This window comes from Onychostruthus taczanowskii, unplaced genomic scaffold (genome assembly GCF_017590055.1).
Source record: "Onychostruthus taczanowskii isolate IOZ18803 unplaced genomic scaffold, ASM1759005v1 scaffold12, whole genome shotgun sequence".
Taxonomy (NCBI): Eukaryota; Metazoa; Chordata; class Aves; order Passeriformes; family Passeridae; genus Onychostruthus; species Onychostruthus taczanowskii.
The window spans coordinates 1,048,558-1,067,970 of record NW_024498351.1 but is presented as its reverse complement, the minus strand read 5'-3'; the positions used below and the strand labels follow the sequence as shown (position 1 = coordinate 1,067,970).

Here is a 19,413-nt window from a genome sequence, read left to right as displayed (position 1 = left end):
CACTGGCATTGGGCTGTTGTGGCTCCCCTGTTTTCCATTAAGGAGAAACTAGGGTAACAAATTGGAGCAAGGTAACTTGGCTCTGTAACTAGGAGAGGTTAAGAAAGATCTCAGATGGTGCTGGCTGCCAACTTTGTTTATAGCATTGGGACACTCAGACTTGAGAGTCAGAGTTCACAGGAGTGCCCTTTTGGCAGTGAACGACTCTCTAGGGCCAAGCTATGCCTTTGATGTTCAGCTCCTGAGGTTCCCTTGGGGAATGCAGAACAGCTGTGACACTCCAGAGAAAGTGCCACATACCTGCTCCCAAGAGGAGGATGTTGTCATTCCTGTCTTAAGAGCCAGGCAGTGCCTGTCTTCGCTCTCCACCAGTTGGTTTGCATCTTGCCCCTTTTTAGTAATGCCAGAGGAATGGTGAGGAAGGAAGTCTCTGTACATCCTGTTCCTTTTTCTACAGCCCTGTCCTGTGTCTGAAAATACATCATATAGTTGTTGTATCTCAAACTACAGCTGTCACGCAGAAGTGCTGCAGCACTGAACATTTGAATTGGACAAATTTGATTGAAAATAGCTCTTAAAAAATTAATCCAGTCCTAATAAACATCAGAGAAGAAGTTTGAAGCACTTACCTGCATCACATAACTGCAGCAGGTGAAAAATTGAGGATAAGCATAAGCCAAGAGAGAAGATTTGTGTTTTGAGAACCACCTTGGTTATGGGCCAGCCCATCTTGCAGTTGACTGGATGCCTACCACCACTTTCAGTGAGAGTAGCAGGTTTGCCTTCAGGAACGATATTTTATGGAGGTCAGACGTGGGATCACTCATCAGAACACATAATTAATTGAGTCGTGTAGAAAAGACATTTTGCCTCACTGAAAATTCATATAATAATAGGACAAAAGTAGAGAAGTGTTTGCTTTATCCAGTTTTATTCAGTTTGAATGCAGTGTCAGGTCATCTCACAGAGGTCATTATAGGAAATAATGCTTTTACAATGATCTGTTTATGCTAGATCTTAAACACTGCATTTTTACTATTTTTTTACAAAGTCTGCATCATTATATAATGTATTCAAATCAGAGCTCTTTTCACCTAAGTGAAAAGAAATTTCTGGATTCTTGTCTTGTTGTGATGTACTGTTTTTGTTACCAGATTTGCTGCTGGAGAAAGCAGCAGTTATGATAAAAAGGATTATATAAGAGATCTCCTGCTGTGAGAGTCTGTGGCACTGTACAGGGTGATACCAAACACTGTATTCCCCAGGGCAGGTACAATAATTAGCCACAGGACTGGCACTCAGTCTGAGGGATTAATTAGTACTGGAGGTGGTGTTGGAGAGAGGCAGAGCAGCCATAAAGAGTGTCAGGATCACTCTGGCCTGAAGCCTCTGTGATTTGATGTGAAATAGCAGCAGCTGGCTGTAACCTTAGGAAGTGCAAGAGAACAGCAGGTGGTAATTCCTGTCTCATTTACCATGTCTTCACAGGAACATGCAGGCTTGTGCAGCTTGGTTTTATTGGCAGGTCAGAAGGAAAATCCTAGAGAGGACTGTGACATTTACTATACTGAGAAAATTCAGCAGTCAAACTGGAGTGTGTGGAGCACAGTGTAAAACCAGTAACACTGCTGCCTAATGTTATCATACTTGCCTCTGACAAGGTTATGATGACCTTACAATATTGACCTCATGTGGACCAATGGACAAAGCTGAGAGTACTGTGAAAAATCTAGGATAGCTAGTGGGAATTACATCCTTCAAGGCTGTGATGAATGTCATAGGAGAACTATTTCATCTAATTAAAAAATCAGACAGGGGGAATGTTACGATGTTCTAGCATCCCTTGTTTTTCTCAATAGCTATTGTATGGGGCAAATAGGCTTTACCTGCACTTTCAGGTGGGTAATGCTGTTCCATGACTGTTGGCCTCCATCAGGCATTGTGTTTTGCTTGGCATTTGGGCAAAAATGGCAGTGAGGCATGCAGCAACTGTGCTAATTTAGAAATTGTAACCAGCTAGCATTTCAGGGTGAGCTTGAGTAGCTGTCAGCAGAGGAATTTAGTAGACCAGTGGTCGCTGTTGATGACTGTAGTGTTTTGTATTCTGTTAGGGCCTCCCAGGGTGTGGAACAAGAACCCTTCCTATGTGCAGTTCAAGAATCAAACCAAATAAAGAGAAAATTGAGTAACTTTGAATTCGTTGTTCAGAACAGCTTTCGATAGGGAAAAAAAAATAAAACAGATCCAGGGGATATTTGTGGCTATATTTATAGCAGAGTGACAGGAAAGGAAGAGAACTCTTTTTGTGGGAAGGATAGCTCTTTTTATGCCTTTTTAGAAGCTCATTGTGTGCCAGCATTATCCTTCATGGATGCCAGAGGGTGCAATGCCTTCTAAAGCCTCCCACACATGCAAAGACTGTGGACCTATTGTAGTGTCTTTGCTGGGTTCCATTTGGCGTTCCCATGTTTCTGGCTCTCTCCAAAGATACGTGTTCCTCATGGGGAGATGATCCAGGTCCAAACTGGCATTGCATGTGTCTGACTGTTGGGTCTAAGATTATGACCACTTTGGGCAAAGGAAGGAAAGCTTTGTTCTACTCGGGGACAAGCTGGAAGAAGTAACTAAGCTGCGGATGGAAGAATGGGATGGACCCTTTTCTCATGTGTTGTTCATGTTGTAGGCAGAAACTTGCAGTAGTGACAGCTAATCTTGAATTTGCCTGTGTGGTGTTGGGAAGCTTTGGGAATGCTGGGGCTGGACCGTGAAGTGCTGAATGTAAATGGTTCTGTGCACAGCTACACAAATCTTTGCAAAGTCTTTCATTTCGTCTCAAGGAGAAAGAAAACCTTTCATGACAAACCACTGAATTTCTGAATAAACACCTTTCTTAATTAATTCTCAGTTCTCCTTCATGTTGAAGATGAAATAAATCAAAATTAATACGAGTTTAAAACATTAAGTTGCAAACATGCTAATTTAGAGGTAACTGAAAATTACTGTGCTGTAATTCTAAAGACTGATGAGTAAAAATGAAGTTGTTTAAAAATTTTCTGTTTATCCATTTTTTCAATAAATGTCATTTATTGCTTGCTATTCAGATTTATCTTGTTATGTAGGTTTCTTGTTTGTGCTTGTTTCCATTACATGGGTGTTGCAGTTTTATCTAGAGGAGAAATGGATCATGTGCACAGCAGGGCTAATGAGTCACAGATGTAAAGATTCTGACACATTACTCTCTAATAGCTTCTGTAATTTATATTCCATAATAAGATAAATGAAAACTTGATACATCTGTTTCCTAAGTGATGTATCATTCCAGTCTATCAGTGTCTCAGGAGTGAGTCCCTTTATATGTTGTGAGTTTTAGCCTTTTTTGGTTTTGTTTTCTGTTTATTTGTTTCTAAAGAGGAGATTTCAGGTCACTGAGCAATGCAGTTATCCACATTGTGGTTCATCCCAGTGAAGTGGGAAAGCTGCATTTAGCCACTGGCTTTATAGAATCAACTTACAGCTTCATCTCACGGGTGTAGAGCAGGAATAAAAATGCTAAATGCAGCTCCAAGATGCTACTGAAGTACATGTATGCATCAAAAAGTAACTCTGTCTTTTTTGTAAAGACTGGTGCAGTCTTTGTGATCCACAGGCTCTCTGGTGTGATGAACAGAGCAAGTATTTGCCACATTAAAAGAATCTGCTGCACCTGAGAGACCTGGCAGGCTGCCCTGGCTTTTGGTGATCCCCAGCAGGCCAGCTGGGCTGCAGAGAGCTCATGTGCTCCAGCAGCATGGGCTGCACCAGCAGAGCCTTCACACAGGACTCCTCAGAATGGCCCTTGCCCGGCAGCAGGAGCCGGGTGCAGCCTTCCCTTTAGGAGGTGCTAAGCTGGCATGGTGCAGCTCTTTGCTCCAGGAGGAGCTCCCAGAGGGGCTGTGCTGCCAACTCTACCTCATAAAGGTGGTCTGTGGCCATACAGAGGGCTTAGAGCTCCCTGGATGTATTTTATTGAATGTTTCTCAGCCTAATGTCTCTCTGCCATTGAACAAGCCTCTGCTTCTTACAGTGTGTGCCATGCTAAAGGCGAGGAGAGGACTTAGGCATTTCCTCCTCTTTAGGAATTCACTGCTCAACTGCATAAGGTTTTGGCTTTATCAAAAGGTTTAATTCACACCCTACAAGGCAGCTCAAGAAAGGTGTTGAACTCAGAGCAAAATTCACCCCCTTATAGTGTGACAGCAGGCCACAATCACCACACTCTTCCCTTTTTGTGCCAGTACAGTACAAGATCTGCACATATTGGTAGAGTAGAATATGAGAAACCATATGTGGCATATAGCAACTGAGGGGGTAAAAATGGATATAAAAATTCTGCTCTGTATGTCTTGAAAAGTTTGACCATAGTCATTATGGACGACCCAAGATCTAGCAGTAGATTTATGTTCAGTGTTGATAGTTGTGTATGTGCTGCCAATTTATGTGCTGAATGTCATATGTTAAACAGAATGTGAAGAGCAGGATATTAATTATGTAAAGCTCTTCAGAGTATACTGTCTTTGCTGTCAGCTTCTGCAGCAATCCAGAGTCAAGGCTTTCCACACAGATCTCAAAGTTCAGTAGTACATCTCAATTGAAAATGGCTCAACTGACTGCTGGCTGGTAGTCTTAACAATTTTCAAATTATCATAACAATTTATTGTAATTTTGAGTAAAGACACCTTCATGGGATTGCTCCTTCTAAAATCTCTTGATATTCTTGTTGTGAAGTCTCAACTTATGTCTGCAGTGCAGTGCAGACCTCGCTCTGTTTCCCATATGACAGAGAGGCCGTTCCCTGTCTGTCGGCAGTGCGGGGTGTACTAAACGTGGTGTTTGTTCTGTTTGTCTGTTAGTAAATTGTCTCTGTGATGTTTGTGCTGTGCTGTTCTCGTACCATGTTATGCTGTGTCCCTAGGGTCTGCCAGGCTTCCCCACAGTTGCTGCTCTGCACAGTAATCAGATCCTCACCGTCAAGGTTTGTGGCTGACATGTACCTGTTCAGTCAGGTCTCTCTGTATCAGCATAAAAGTGCACATGAAAAATTGTTTTTGACATGAAATACCAGTGAATTCTTGTGGTGGATCTAAGCCAACCCTCACTGCCTTTGCATTGATCTAAGTACTTCTGATGCAGAGCGTGGAATCAAATCTATAACTGTGTACCCCTGGAAAAGCCTACATTCCGCATGGTCTTGGTCAGTATTTTATTTTCAGATGAGTTTTTTCTGTTGTTCTGCTTCCCTGAGGCATACATGAGTGTAGAACATGTCAGTGAACTCTGTACTGGTTACACATAGAGTCAGATATTTGTGTTAGATATCAGAGATATCCAGATTTTTTCAAAGTGGATTTGCAAATTAAGCAGGAATCAATCTGGTCAAGCTGGAACTTCAGACCTTATAAAAATAACACCATTCTTCATGGCACACTATGCTGGTTAGAAAATCTGACTGAAAGTTGAACTGGTGCTTTGTCTCTAGAAGCTTTGCTGAAACAACAATATATAAAAATACTGATTTTTAGAGCCTGGGTAATGAAAAAACTAATGCACATGCAGAATTCTCATGCAAAATCTGGGGAGAAAACAGTTATGCATTTAGGTCACTGTATATGATTTAAATCATAGCAGTATGTCCTGTACTTTATTTTTCCAAAATAAAATGCACAGTTTCTTTCAGGCAGAAGCACCAGTTCATATTATAATAGCTGTTACAAATCTAATGAATATGTCTTTATTTCTTTCTCGGGCCTTCTGATGTCTATTCTTCAATTCTCTCATCTCTGACCTTCAACCTTTGACCTCACCTGCCTGATCAGATGGTGTTTCCTAAAATCAATCATGGGTTTCTCTCTGCTGATCAGCAGCTCATTAAACGCCGCCTCATTAAGGTAGTGCTTCATCTCGCTGGAGTCTGGTTCTTCTTTACATTCAGTTTACTCTTTGCTGTACCTTTTTGTCAGATGCCTTCTTCTAGCAGGTTGTTCACTTGAAAATGCTTTGAAATGAAGCAACTATTAACAACTATTAGCAACTATTAATGACATTAACAGTTAAAATACTGTGGGTGGCTTTGCTAAGTGAGCCATGTTTGAGATGCCAGCAGCTTTTTTCCAGTGGTTTGCAGTGATGTGCTGAAAATAACTAAAGCACCATTTGGGGGTATCTTTTCTTTTTTAGAGGGGAAGGTAATATGTTTTGGCAACTCTCTTGAAAATCTACTTTAACAAATTAATAGATAAAAATTAAGAGAGTTAGCTAATTGTCACTATAAAACAGCCTCCCAAAACAGATGGCAAATTATGTACAACTCCATCAAGAAGGAGTTATTTTCCATGCTCAGTTTTGAAATCTATCCATGTATCATTCATGGGCTTGGAAAATTGCTGTGCAAATCTGTATATTCTCAGATGTGACTTTTCTTCTTCGCCTCAGCTTTGTTATGATTATGCAAATCATGAAGCAAACAGATGCTTATCAAAAACAGTCACTTGCTCGGAGAACTAGATGAGTAAAATATTTCAAGACCAACCCAAATTTTTGTCATATGTGCTGTGGTAAAACAAGCAGTTTAGAAACTTCTGCTCTGTGGCTGATTGCATTGGACCTATACAAACTGTTGGTCTTCAAGGCAAAGTGCTGTTTCTGCCATAAGCAGTGAAGAAGCCACTGCCCACTTCATGGCAGCTTCTTCCAACTTGTCTTGCACTCTTTGTGGGTGAATTGATGTGTTTTTGTGCGGTTGATGCCTCTAAAGCAAATTTGTGACGAGTTTTTTATTGGTTTAGGGGGACCAAGGACAAGCTGGACCCCCTGGACCTCCAGGGCCACCAGGACCCAGAGGCCCCCCAGGAGATACCGGCAAAGATGGTCCTCGTGGGATGCCTGGCTTAACGGTGAGTTACTCTGTCGCTGCTTTGGTGTGCACATTTCTCTCAAGTGTACGCCAGCGGAGTGTCAAAGACATTTTCTCAGGTCAGATTGGCGAGTAAGACATGTGGAAGCTGAACCACAGGCAGGTCTCAAGGTGTAGCTGAAGTCCCACACACACAGAACAAGTGTATAGCAGGGCCAGAAGTAACGCCAAGGTTCCTTGCCTCCCACACCTGGCACTTTCCCTACACTTTCTAAGGTTTCTCAGTGATGTTTAATAGCTGTGTGAGGAGAGTCTGCCCCTTTCCATGAGTAGTAAATGTTTCTATTCAAACTTCAAGATAAAACTGAATTTGAGACCTCATAGCATGGATGTATGTGCTTGACTTCTCACTTCTTAATGGTTTAACCTCAAAAGTCATGGAATAAGGTAATAAACTGCTAAAGCTGCCCAGGGTATGATGAAGTTTGGAGTTAGATTCTGCCATCTTTAAACAAGAAGAACAGTACCATTTTCTTTGGCTCAGCCCCATACTTCATTAGGATAAGCAGCAGAATCCAGTACATTGCGTATTGTTTGTTTTAGGCACAGGATGAATCCCACACTTTTTAAACAGATGCCTAAACATATGACTTTTTAGAAAAGTATGTGTTTGATTTTAGTTTCATATTTTGTGGCCTCCTTAATTTTTATTCCCTTGAAAGAAGTATCTCTCTTTTCACCATGAATGGCACTGTGTTATCAGTGTGGAAAAGGAATCACAGGCAGGAGAGAGACATGAAAAATGAAATGGCACATGTACAGATGCACACACACATTCGCATCCTTGAAAAGTGAAGATTGTGGCCAAGAAGGCACATGAGGAACCAGCAAGGTGAGGACCAGCACTGGAAACAGAAACTGGTTTCTTGAAGAAAAAGCATCACTTGTTACATGAGGCCAGGACAGCATAAATTTTTCCTGCAGGGCCTTTTTAGCTAAAACTGAGAAAGAAAATACCTACACTCCTTTTCTAACCCTATTCAGGTATTAACTGTCTAAATGTAATATAGCATGGTAATAGTAAGATGCTGCTAAAATTTCCTGTGAAATCCAGCAAAGCTGACTGGTTGAGACATCTAGGACTCTAGAGCTGCTGCTGCTGTTTTGGCTTGGCTATTTTACCACTCCTGCCCTCATAAGTTCTAGCTCAAGGTTATGAAGTGACATTAGAAATCTGTAGCTCTCATGATGCTTTACTTTGGCAACCTTCTCATTTCTTGTTAGTCCTGTGGCACATCAGGCTCTGGGCCTCTTCTGGGTCTCCTTTGCGTTTTTTTATTGCGCTTAAATGGATTGTGGTCAGCAAAGTTGGTGCTGGTTTGATCTAGTAAGGGCAAGACTGAAACCAGAATCCATTTCTGACTGCAGTGATAGTGTTTTAATATTCCACATACATAGATGGGGCTGGCAGAATCAGCTGGCCTTGCTAGTTACAGTGTGGCTGTGTATTGCTTTGTGTTTTTTAGCAAAGGGATCATTAGTGTTTCTCATAACAGGAAAGTCATGCATTTTATGCAATGAGGTCATTCCATTTTATAATAGTTCTGTAGTGACTTTGTCTTTAGATGGCAAGAGAGAGTTTCTTTTTATAGTTTTTAAGCTGTGGCTATCTTAAGCCCCATAACATTATGGAAAATCAGTTCATAATACTGCTTTAGAATCAGATACAAACAAGCACTCAGGTAAAAACCATCCAGTTTGCTCCCCCTCGCTACTGTTCTGTACCCTCAGGTTAAAGCTTGTTCCTTCATGGCTGTGTGAAACACAGTCAAATAGGAGAGCTGTAAGGGAGAACTTTGCTGAGAGGGAAGGACAGCTTTGTCTTTGAGTTAAAGACTTGTGTGGACCTTGTGAGCTGCAAACAGCAGCTGCCCTGTGCTATGAGCTGGGGTGTTGCAGCATCACACAGCTGTAGGAGGGTGTCCACAGAGGTGCCAATGACTTTTAGGCAGACATTGCCTCTTTTGCAGGGTCGGACAAAGCAGGGCTTCTCTTCCAGCCTGTCCTTCTCAAGCAAGAAGGTTTGCAGCTGTAAGATGGTGTTTTGGGGCAGTGGCTGGCCAGAAATGTGTGTGCCTCCATGGCTTCTTGCTCCCAGCTGTCCTTGGTGTGCTTGCAGATGATGCGTGTTTGCTTCTGAGTGCAGTGCACACATAGCCAGAGAAGCAGCTCTGCTTCTTTTCAGTTGCCAGGAACAACGACATCAGAACAGCTCTCATCAATTTTATGACAGGCTTTCTTTTATGATAGAAGACCCTGCAGCTGTGCTGATACAATAGTGCATGGACTGCCCTGTGCACTGTAGGGTTTTCAAGGGTGTGATGTATAAACCAGACCGCTAAAATGATAGGAGCTCTGTTTTTTTTGGATGGGTATTTTTAGCCTGCATTGTATGACTGATGTGTATGACATACTGTATATGTGTTCATATGGAAAGAAAGGGGGGCAGATAAATTCTGACTGTATGTAGAGTTGTGCCCACAGAAAGAGAATACATTAGGGAAATGATAGGTTACCATTTTGAAAGCCAGTCCAGGTATTTAACAGCTGAGTAATTATTTCATGGCTTCAAAATACCAATATTCATGGTTTTATGGAACGTGGTAATTGACAACAGTAAGTTCTGCGGGGTGACTGAGGTGATGATACAGACCAGTAATCTTGGAACATATAAACTGTGGGATACAGCACATACGTGAAAATAACCTTTTTCTGTGTCCTTTAGCACAGTGGAATGGAATATTATGTTTGGAGCCAAGGGACAGAGTCAGAACACCAATACTTAACTGTTGCCTTGAGAACTATACCATTACGTGATTGTGAAGTAGTATTTCTTAAGATATCTGTGATTTGAACTACCAGGTTAAAAAGCAAAAAAATTATTATGTTTAATGTGCAGTTAGCTGCCATACCTGTTTAAGAATAATTTTTTAAGATAATTTATTGCTAGATAGAAAACAGGATTGAAGATGTGTTGCTGAAATTATTCATTCCTTTTTTTTATTTGAAGGGTGAGCCAGGAAAACCAGGAGAACAAGGACTGACAGTAAGTATCCTTCCCGTTTTCTAAGAAGGTGTAACATGACATACACCTTTTAAAATGAGAAATTTCAGAAAGCTTTATGGCTGTGTATTTGCTGACCTTCCTTTGTCACAGGCTATTTGAGGCCTTATTTGTGAAGAAAACTTAAGAAAGAAAACATCCTCTGTTTAAATACAGTCATCTGTCCCATAAGGCCAACTTCTTTAAGCTTGGAGAAGCAGAAAGAAATAAAACAGCTAAGGGCACAGTGAAACAAAAAAAGAATCAAGCCAGGGGTTCCTAAGTCCTGGCCCCTTCTTCACACTGGCTCTTAAGCTCAGCTGTTTCTACCTTGAGTCAGTTGAGCAGCGCAGGAACCATCTACGTGTTTTACAGGCCAAAATTCAGGCTGTCTCTGTGGCAAGGGCTCTGGACCTTTGCCTGACAGAGCAGTGAAGAGACAGCAGTGAAACTGGCAGAAAGTTCTTTTGTTCTGAGCTTTCAGTTTTTTTCCTCTCTGTGTGTCAAACACTTACGATTCATTTGGAATGAAATTGAAGCTCCACTGGTTGTAAATCAGCTTTAGCCACAGGTTAAGGCATCATAAGTTTCTGCCTGTCACATATTTCCAGAACAGTGGAACATGCAGTGTTTCTTCTCCCTTAAGATCTCTCTAATGTTCTCTAAACACACTCGTTTTTATTTTTATGAGAAATGACAGATTGTAGCTCAGGGCACGTGGTTTTGATTCCTGAGTGCTTTTGAGGAGAAAGATCATCAGTAATAATCAGCTCAACAATCAGTGCAGATATGATTACTATCTGAATTTGTGAAGATTTAAACAGGTGAGATGGTATTTTACCTTGACAAATTGCAAAATATTTTCAATTGACAATATCCAATATCTTTTGAAAGAAAAAAATGAAGATTCTGAGACTTCGAATTGTCTGCTGTAATCAGTCCTGTGCTTTTTCATTTTGTAGTAGAGGTTTATCAATTTTAAAATCAAAGCCTCTCAAAGGTACTACCTCATGTTTTAGCATGCTGCTGAGCTCTTTTTTACTCTATTCTTTTGTTTTCTGAGTGCCTGTGAAGAATAGATGTAATAGCTAGGAAGGGAGCTTTTGTGGTTTGTTTTCTTGTATTTGGAATATTCTCCAGTTTGACCTCTGGACAGAACTCAGGTTCTGCAAAAGTGTCTTGAATCAATTCAAGACCAGATCTGCAGAGTCACAGGATCCTTGAGGGCTTTTAATCCATCACCTTTCAGTCCCCATGTTCCGAGCATTCCCACTGCTCTAACATAATCATCTGTGTGTAAGAACTAAAAGAATACTACTACTATGTTTCTCTAAATGCAGATATGTTTAGATAGGAAGAAAATGTGTTTAAAAATCAAATCAGCAAGCTTGAGTTGGAGAAAGATCCCAGCTTACATGAATTTCCAGCTTCAAATGTCTGCTTCGAAAGTCAGTCTGATGGTTTAAATGTTAGGTTATGTATAGATCAAGTAAAGAGCATCAGAGTGTCAGGGAGGTAATTAGTTTCTTTTTATTCTTCTTGGTGCTTCTGACATACTCTTTATGCCAGTGCAGATTTGCAGACTTTTCTTCTCTGTGGAAAATGTTACAATTATTCAGGGGCTGTTCAGCTGTTTCTGACAACTTCCGTCATGCATTTCATGTATTTCCATATTGGAAATTCAGATACTGCTCCAGGAATAGCTGATTTCCCAACAGGTATGTTATAAGATTGCATTGCTAGAAAAAAATAGTGTATTATGTGATGAGGAGCACAGGCCTTCTCCTGCCTGGGTTTCTTTTTGTGCGTTTTTCACCTATTATCTTTTCAAAGTAAAGGAAAATGGAGGTCTCTGCCCAGAGGAGCTTCTGAGTTATTTCTGCAGGAATTCTTTTGTAAGGACTTGCCTTTGTTTCACACCAAAAGTCTCTAGTCTGAGTTAGCTTCCTGTTTTTCTTCTTGATGAAATTGAAACTTGGAATTCAGTAAGTTCCAAAAAGTTCTACCAGTCCTGGTCTCCCAAAATTTCACATGTTGGACTATGCCGTGGTTTCCTACTTGCCCACCTGTCCAAGGCTCTTTCCATTAAGAAGCAAGTACTGTGGCATATATGCTGATTCTTCCTCCAAGATAGAGGTGGGCTGCTGCCAAGAAGAGCACTAAATGCTGGAAGAGAATCCATGGGTTGGGTGACATGCTGAAGGTTGTGGAAGATGAAAGCTTTTTATGGCCTATAGGGTCACACTCTCTGAGGCTTTAAATGCCATGGTGCTGTTCAAGTTAAGGAGACCAGCAAGCCTGGTCTCTGGATTATAACAATGGGGACAGAACATTTTTCTCTTTCAAAAGCGTTTGTACACCTGTATTTGGTAGCATGCCTTGTTATTTCTTGATGAATGCACATGTTGATAAAGCTGGCAATTTTAGTATGAACCTGTGAACCAACAACGGCATCGCTTGAAATGACTTAGTTTTCTATTTTCTCACAAAAGAAGGGGAATAAATTTCTTGAAGAGTACAAGATATGGCAACAAAAATAGGTAGCAATGTTTTCCAGCTTGTTCCTCAGGGTGTACCACGAGCCTGTGACACACCGCTGAGTAATGAGTGACCTACTGTATGAATCAATACTTACAGGTAACCAGGGCAACCAGGAAGCCTCAGCTGAAATGCAAAGAGCAGATTTATTTCATCACCTCTCTGACAACACCGGGCAGTGGAGACACACAGAGACCCAGCTCTGTTAGGTAGGCTCAGTTTATCCTAGTGAAGAGAGACACAGGAGTACAGGCTCTGTTAGGCTCAGCTCATCCTAGTGAAGAGAGACACACAAAGGTACAGGCTCTGTTAGGCTCAGCTCATCCTAGTGCACAGCAAGGGTGGGGTGAAGCTGCTGCTGGCCCCAATATGTCAAAGGTTTCCTGCAGGAGCAGTTTCTTACAAGGCTGTGCTTCTATGCTCACTCCTTCTCCCAGCAGAAAGAGGGCTCAAGCATGTCTGTGACAGTTGTGTCCACACAGGAGTTCTGCTTCTCAAAACAGGCAGAGGATGAACAACAGCAGACGTAATAACTGGAGTTTCCCCGCACCAAAATTCTTAGTGTTCTCAGCTGCAAGGTCACTTGGAGTGAAATTATTTCCTCCTTAACAAATCTTATGTGTTGCCTTGATTTTTTAAGATTTTCTAAGCCTTCTGATGTTTGCACTCTTATAGCAAACTTTCTCACACACTTTCTGTAAACAACTCATTGTTTTGCATTCTTCTATAGAAGAGAAGAAATTTGATGGACTGTTAGTTTGTCCAGTGTCATTGGAGAGGTGGCACTTTCACCCTCCAATCCATTATCACCTTTGGAAATCTATAAATATTAGATGCAGAAAATAAACTTCCCTTTTCTACCTTGAAAGCAGCAGCATGTCCCCGTCGTGTTGTTTCATGTCCTATAGCGACACTTGTGGGTTTAACCCTTCCCTCCCAACACCTGCAACAAAGTGTACCTTGATTTACAGAAAGTTGAAATTATTTTAATGCATTTGGAATTCTGGGAATGTTCATGTTCTCCTTTCAATGAAACAGGAAATCCAGTGACTCTAGTGAAAAGATGGCAATTTGCTGCAACTGAGAATCTGTGCCACGTTTTTCTTCATATTTAATGAAGTTCTGTGTTAGTAAATAAAAAAGAAAATAATGTTTCAGGGTGATGTTTTGAGAGAGGGCAGTAGTAGCTTTTCTCCCTCTCAGGCAGAAGAGTTTTGCTTGGATCATATACAGAGAATGACAGTGTTTGAGTTCTCTGACATGAATTCTGCTTTGGCTCAAGAGAGTTCATCTTCAAGACAAAAAATAGCCTTTCTTTTTCCCTATTTCTGTCATAAAAAAAAAAAAATCTGTGGGTTATGGCATAGTGGTGGGACAATTTAGGATGTGGAAGATTCAGTTGTTTCTTACAGGAGTCTCTGTTACAAATCATTCCAGGTATTTCTAGTGCCAGCATGCTGCTTTTGCTAGTCTGTCCTTGCAGTTGAGATGTTTGGGAGAACTCTTTGCAAGGATTTTTTGACTCTGTACATTGCTGTGTCAGAAAGAATATGTTTGCTCTTTGAGCCAAGAAATTTTAGTTTCTTTTTAGGTGAGATGGAGGTTTAGGTTATAAAGATGTGACTGCATGCCTCTAATGTTAGAAGAGAATGAAAGAGAATGACTTGTAGTTGAAATTTGTGTCTGGTTTCCATGACATTGGAAAGCCCACAGATGTACTTTCGTCAGGAGTTGAAGGTATCATTGCTCTGTGCAGAAAGGATTAAGAGAATTCAGGGGGAGGCCAAGCAATGAGGTGACCAAAGGGATTAAGTTTTGAAATATTATGTGGAACTAGAAGAATGTGTGCTACTCAAGAGAGAAGGGCAGTAGTTTCCGTAGCTTTTCAACCTTTTCACTTAAAGTTGTGTCCTGCCTCTCATAATTCATCCTGCTTTCCCTGCCATTTGTCTGCAATTCTTGGTGATAAGGACTCTTAAGTACCATGCAAGAGTTTTTCCAGTTTATTTTCTCATTTTCAGAGTGAATGATAGATAGATTTGTGATTCCGTTCTAACCAAGAGTTAGGATTTCTGGTTGCAGACTATTCATGAGAAATTAGAGTCAGTGATGAAAACTATTAAAGGCTGACACTGGCAGATAGACATGTTCAGATTCAAAAACTGCAGTGGATTGAAGGTGTGCATGGGATGGTTTTGTTCCTAATTTCCATTTAGGAGATCTTTTTTGTGCTTTTATATGTAAAATATTTTAAACTAGTTCATATTAATAAAAATCTGGAATATTAAAATATGCTATGTTTTCAGCTCCTTTTTTCAGACGTAAATTTAAATATGTTTAGTGTACAACCACATTTGTCAGTGAAAGAAAATCTCAGTGTATTATTTTCTTCTCCAAAATGGGCCTTAAAGACATATAAGTAATTTTGCATATGTTTTACATGAACAGAATACTCCAGAACAACCAGAGAACTCAGGTAAAGGTGCCTCATTGCAAAAGAAATCTATACTATGATTATTAACCCAAATGCAAAATCCCTCTGCTTTAAGATACATTGTTTTCCAAACTAGTACTTTTGTGCTTATACAGACCTGCTGGGCATCTGTTCAAGAAAGTAAAACATAATGTTATTGCTTTCACTGGTTATTCAGAAAAAGGAGGATGTTCTTCCAAAGGATATAGCCATATTTGTGAAGGACAGTGGAAAAGTGTAACCTTGCAGTTAAGTCTGTAGAATGTCACATCTTTAAAATGAATTATTTTTCATCTTAGGTTAAAATGAACTCTCAGGGACCAGGCGGAATTGTCTGGGAAGTTCTGCTGGTTTCAATCCAGCCTTTCAGGCTAATGGTCAAGGCCAGATTCTCAGCTGCTGGGAATCTTCATAGCTCCTCTGGGAAGCTACTAATTGTGATTTTGTTTTCAATGGCCTGAGTTCTGTAGGCACCTTCTTTGTTTTATTCTGGTAGCATGTTCATAGTAAATTTTATAAGGTGTTCTTAAGCTGTTTAGCTGCAAAAGCTTATGAGAACTAGCAGATTAAATGGAAATTCTCAGCCTGTGCCTTTCACAGCAACTATTCTTTTTTTTCACCAGTACAGTTGCACTGAGCTTAACTTGCTGGAGATAGTCAGACTTACTGGAAAATAGTCAGGCATTTTGTAACCTCTGCACTTTGGTGATGGCTGCCACAACAATGACTAGAACAGTGAAGATAAGAAGATCTTCTTGAGCACTAATTAGCTGCAGCACTTTCCATCAATTAAGGCATATAGTGTGGGAGGGGGTTACTCCTTTTTGCAGTTATAAGAGATTTTTCATCATAGTTAATCTCTCTTCTTAACTGATCATTCTTTTATCTAGATGATGCATCAATGTTACAGCACTGAACATTTCAATACTAGCGTTCTCGAAACTGTAATCTTTATGAAACACTCCTCAACCATGCAGGTACATATTTTCAGAGTTTTACACAAAGGAAATGGGATCCAGACACAGGCTCCACTGAAATGCAGATTAATGCTTTGTGTGAAACATGTGCTTTGTCTTCATGTGTATTTGCTGGTTCAGGTTTCTATTTTCAGTTCTTTATGCCATTAGACTGGTAAGAAATTGGTTTGTGGGGAAAAAGGGAAGGATCATCCCCCTCTGTTTCTCACTGGTGAGACCACACCCAGAGTGTTCTGGGCCACTCACTACAGGATGGACATTGAGGCACTGTAGAGTGTTCAGAGAAGGGCAGTGGAGCTGCTGAAGGGTCTGGAGCACAGGTGCTTTGAGGAGCAGCTGAAGGAGCTGGGGATACTTCACCTGGAGAAAAGGAGGCTCATTGGGGGACCTTTTTTTGTCTTCAGCTACCTGAAAAGGAGGCTGCAGCCAGGTGGGGTTTGATCTCTTCTCCCAAGTAACAAGTGATAGGACAAGAGGAAAGTGCCTCAAGTTGCATTAATGGAGGTTTAGATTGGCTATTATGAAAAATTTCTTTGTGGAAAGAGTTGTCAAGCACTGGACCGGGCTGTGCAGGGAAGTGGTTGAATCACCACCCCTGGAGTTATTATTCAGGATGTGCATAGATGTGGCAGTCAGGGACGTGGCTTAGTGATGGGCTTGGCAGTGTTGGGTTAACAACTGGGCTCAATAGTCTCAAACATATTTTCCTATCGAAACAATTCCATGATTCTGTTTAAGTGTTTAATGATTCTTACAGGCAGCACAGGGAAAATCTCTGTTCTCAGGAACAGTCCTGGAGCTTCTTTTGTTTCGTAGAAATACAGACACAATACTTCCCAGAGGTTTTCTGGTTACAAAGAGCTTTTACTTTCATAGAAGGTATGGAAGTAAAAAAAATTCTTCTGGTTGCTTTGTTTCTCTTCAGTTGTGTTTTTTGGGGTTTTCTTGTTTGCAAGGCTTTGGAGTAAGAGAGTTTTTGTATGACAGTGTATTGCACCATTGTGACCTATTTTGCTGTATAACTTACTCATTGTACAAAAGCATTCATGTTTTCATTATGTTTTTGTTAGGCATTTTCATTTGGTGTTTGTGCTCATTGTCCATGAACTCTAACACCTTGTAAAACAAATCATTATTCCTGCCCCAGACCTGCAAACTGAAAATGCCCTAACTTTTTAATTCATACATTTCTTCAAACATTGAGCAATGGAGTCCCTAGAAACTGAATACAAAAGGTTGCTAATGTATCACACCCTGAATTACTCTCTCTCTCTTTGAAATTGCAGCTTTAACCTTTACAGGACAGAATTTTCTTATTTTCCAGCTTGCTAAAACAAAGGGAACATATGAAGCATAAAAAAAAATATAATTGTAACATTAGAAAGGAGGCGTAGTAAGAATGCTGGACCCCAAACTTTATTTTACTATACCTAGGTAAATCTTTTCAGTTTGGTTTGAGTTTGGGAAGGTAAGGGTGGGTTGGGGTTTGTTTGCTTGTTTGTAGGGTTTTTTGTTAGCGTTTGGTGCATATTGTTTTGTGAGGGTTTTTTTTGTTGTTTGTTTTAATTTATTCTGAATAGTTACTTGTTAAGGACCAGCTGAAATGTCCAACTTCATTCAATCATTTCTGTAATGCAAAGACTTGACATGCTACAATCTCCGGAGGTTTGGTTGATTTCCCAAAACAGTGATTGAAGAATGGCAGGTCACAATAGAAATATTTTACCTTTTAAAAAACACAGTTGCATAGAAGACTTTTGTACACATTTGTATTTATCCTTAGTTACCCAGTTTTCCAAGTGTTTAGATATTATCAATAATTCTCCTTCTCCAGAGGGCAGTTGAATTTCTTTGGAGCAACACACCTCATTTTTCATCCTCCTACTGTGGAGTTATTTGAATGAAAACCTAATTCAGTGAAGCCCTGCAATAAGTTGTCGCAGCTGCCTAGCTAGTTTACTCAATTGGGCATGATGGCAAAGGGCTCTTCTGAAATGCTCATGATGGCTGAAAGAACAAGAACTATATTTTATTTTAATTATATTTAGTTATCTTCCTATTCTAGGCTATTCAAGACTTCGTGCAACCAAAATTTTCAGCCTTCTCAATTAAGTTCCTCTGTGAATATGTGTCAATTTGAGGAAAAGTGGCATAATCCTGGAAGATGCTGAGCAGTCACTTTATCTGAATGGTTTTCACAAACTTTCTTTGGAATTCTTGAAGTCTAAATGCTCTTTATAAAAAGAGCTTTATGACATCCATTGCCAGTGGTTTAGCAGTTGATTCTAAGCATCCCTTTGTGGAAACCCTGGCAGCTTTCAATGATGCAGGCAAAAGTCGAGTATTTGCTATCAACATAATCTGTCATTGAGCAATGACCGATATCATATATACGTGTATGTGGTTAGGAGGTGAAAGAATTCTGTACTTCTGGGATTGTTTTGTTTTCTTGATCAGCCAATGGTTTTAAAGAGCTGTGTGTTTCGGTTTTGCCTCCTTCATACACCAGATGTGTTGGTGGCAGAGGGGCAGTGTGTTCCGTGTGGTGTAGATGGAGCCGAGGCTTTGGGCTTGAGGGGAATGAGGTGGGGACCTGTGGCAGCAGCTCTGCGCTGCCTGCCAGGACCCAGGGGCAAAATATCTGTCCAGTGGGAAGCTCAGCTGAGCCTGCATTTGCGAAGCATCCCTTTGGATGTGCTGGAGCAAACAGCGGGGCTAGGATATTGCTGCAGCTGTTACGGAGCACAGAGCAGCTGAAGAAAAACAGAGAAAAACATCAAAACAAAGCATCCTGGGGAATTGATTGGAAATGGTCACATATGTCTTGCCTTCTGCTTCTGTCTCCAGACCTACACAGAGATTCTGATTTCTGGTCTTACTGTCTGTTCATCAAGTGGGTACCACAGGATGCTCCCCAGTTCAGTAGAATAATACGGGGGAAAAATACGCATGTTCATATGGAATTTTCTACATAGATTCTTCTAAAAGCTGTCACTTATTCATCTGGAAATAAGCCAAAGAACCATTTTGGTTTGGGTTTTTTTGGTTTCTGGTTTTTTGGTATTTTTTGGTTTTTTTTTTTTTTTGGTTGGTTGGTTTTCTGTTTTGGTTTGGTTTTTTGTTTTAAATTTTTTACATGTTATTCTTTTCTATTTTTTTCGTTTTATCATATTTTATTTACTTGTTTGTTTCTATCTCTCCAATGCCATTTTGTACCTTGATCAGAGATTTTAGGTAATTCTAGAAAAATAAGTACCATTCTGCGGTGTTGTACAGGTTTTTTGTTTTGTTTTTTTTTTGAAGAAGTTTTCTGTTAGTAACCTAATTCTGTGTTTTCTGTTAAATGGCTGCTGGCTTATGTGGCGGAGGGACGAGAGCTGTCAGTGAATGAGCTGTTAAGTTTCCAATGACTTGGAGCTTCTATCCCAGTGCT

At 40.4% G+C, this 19,413-nt stretch overlaps 1 protein-coding gene across 1 annotated transcript in view; it reads left to right on the top strand.

Annotated features, from left to right (window-relative positions):
• The window catches only part of COL25A1 (collagen type XXV alpha 1 chain), a 294,304-nt gene that overhangs the window by 202,591 nt on the left and 72,300 nt on the right, over positions 1-19,413 (top strand). Inside the window, exons 10-12 of the mRNA XM_041428005.1 lie at positions 5,853-5,924; positions 6,822-6,929; positions 9,960-9,995. Coding sequence (XP_041283939.1) covers positions 5,853-5,924; positions 6,822-6,929; positions 9,960-9,995 — 216 coding nt within the window. The remainder of the gene's footprint in view (positions 1-5,852; positions 5,925-6,821; positions 6,930-9,959; positions 9,996-19,413) is intronic.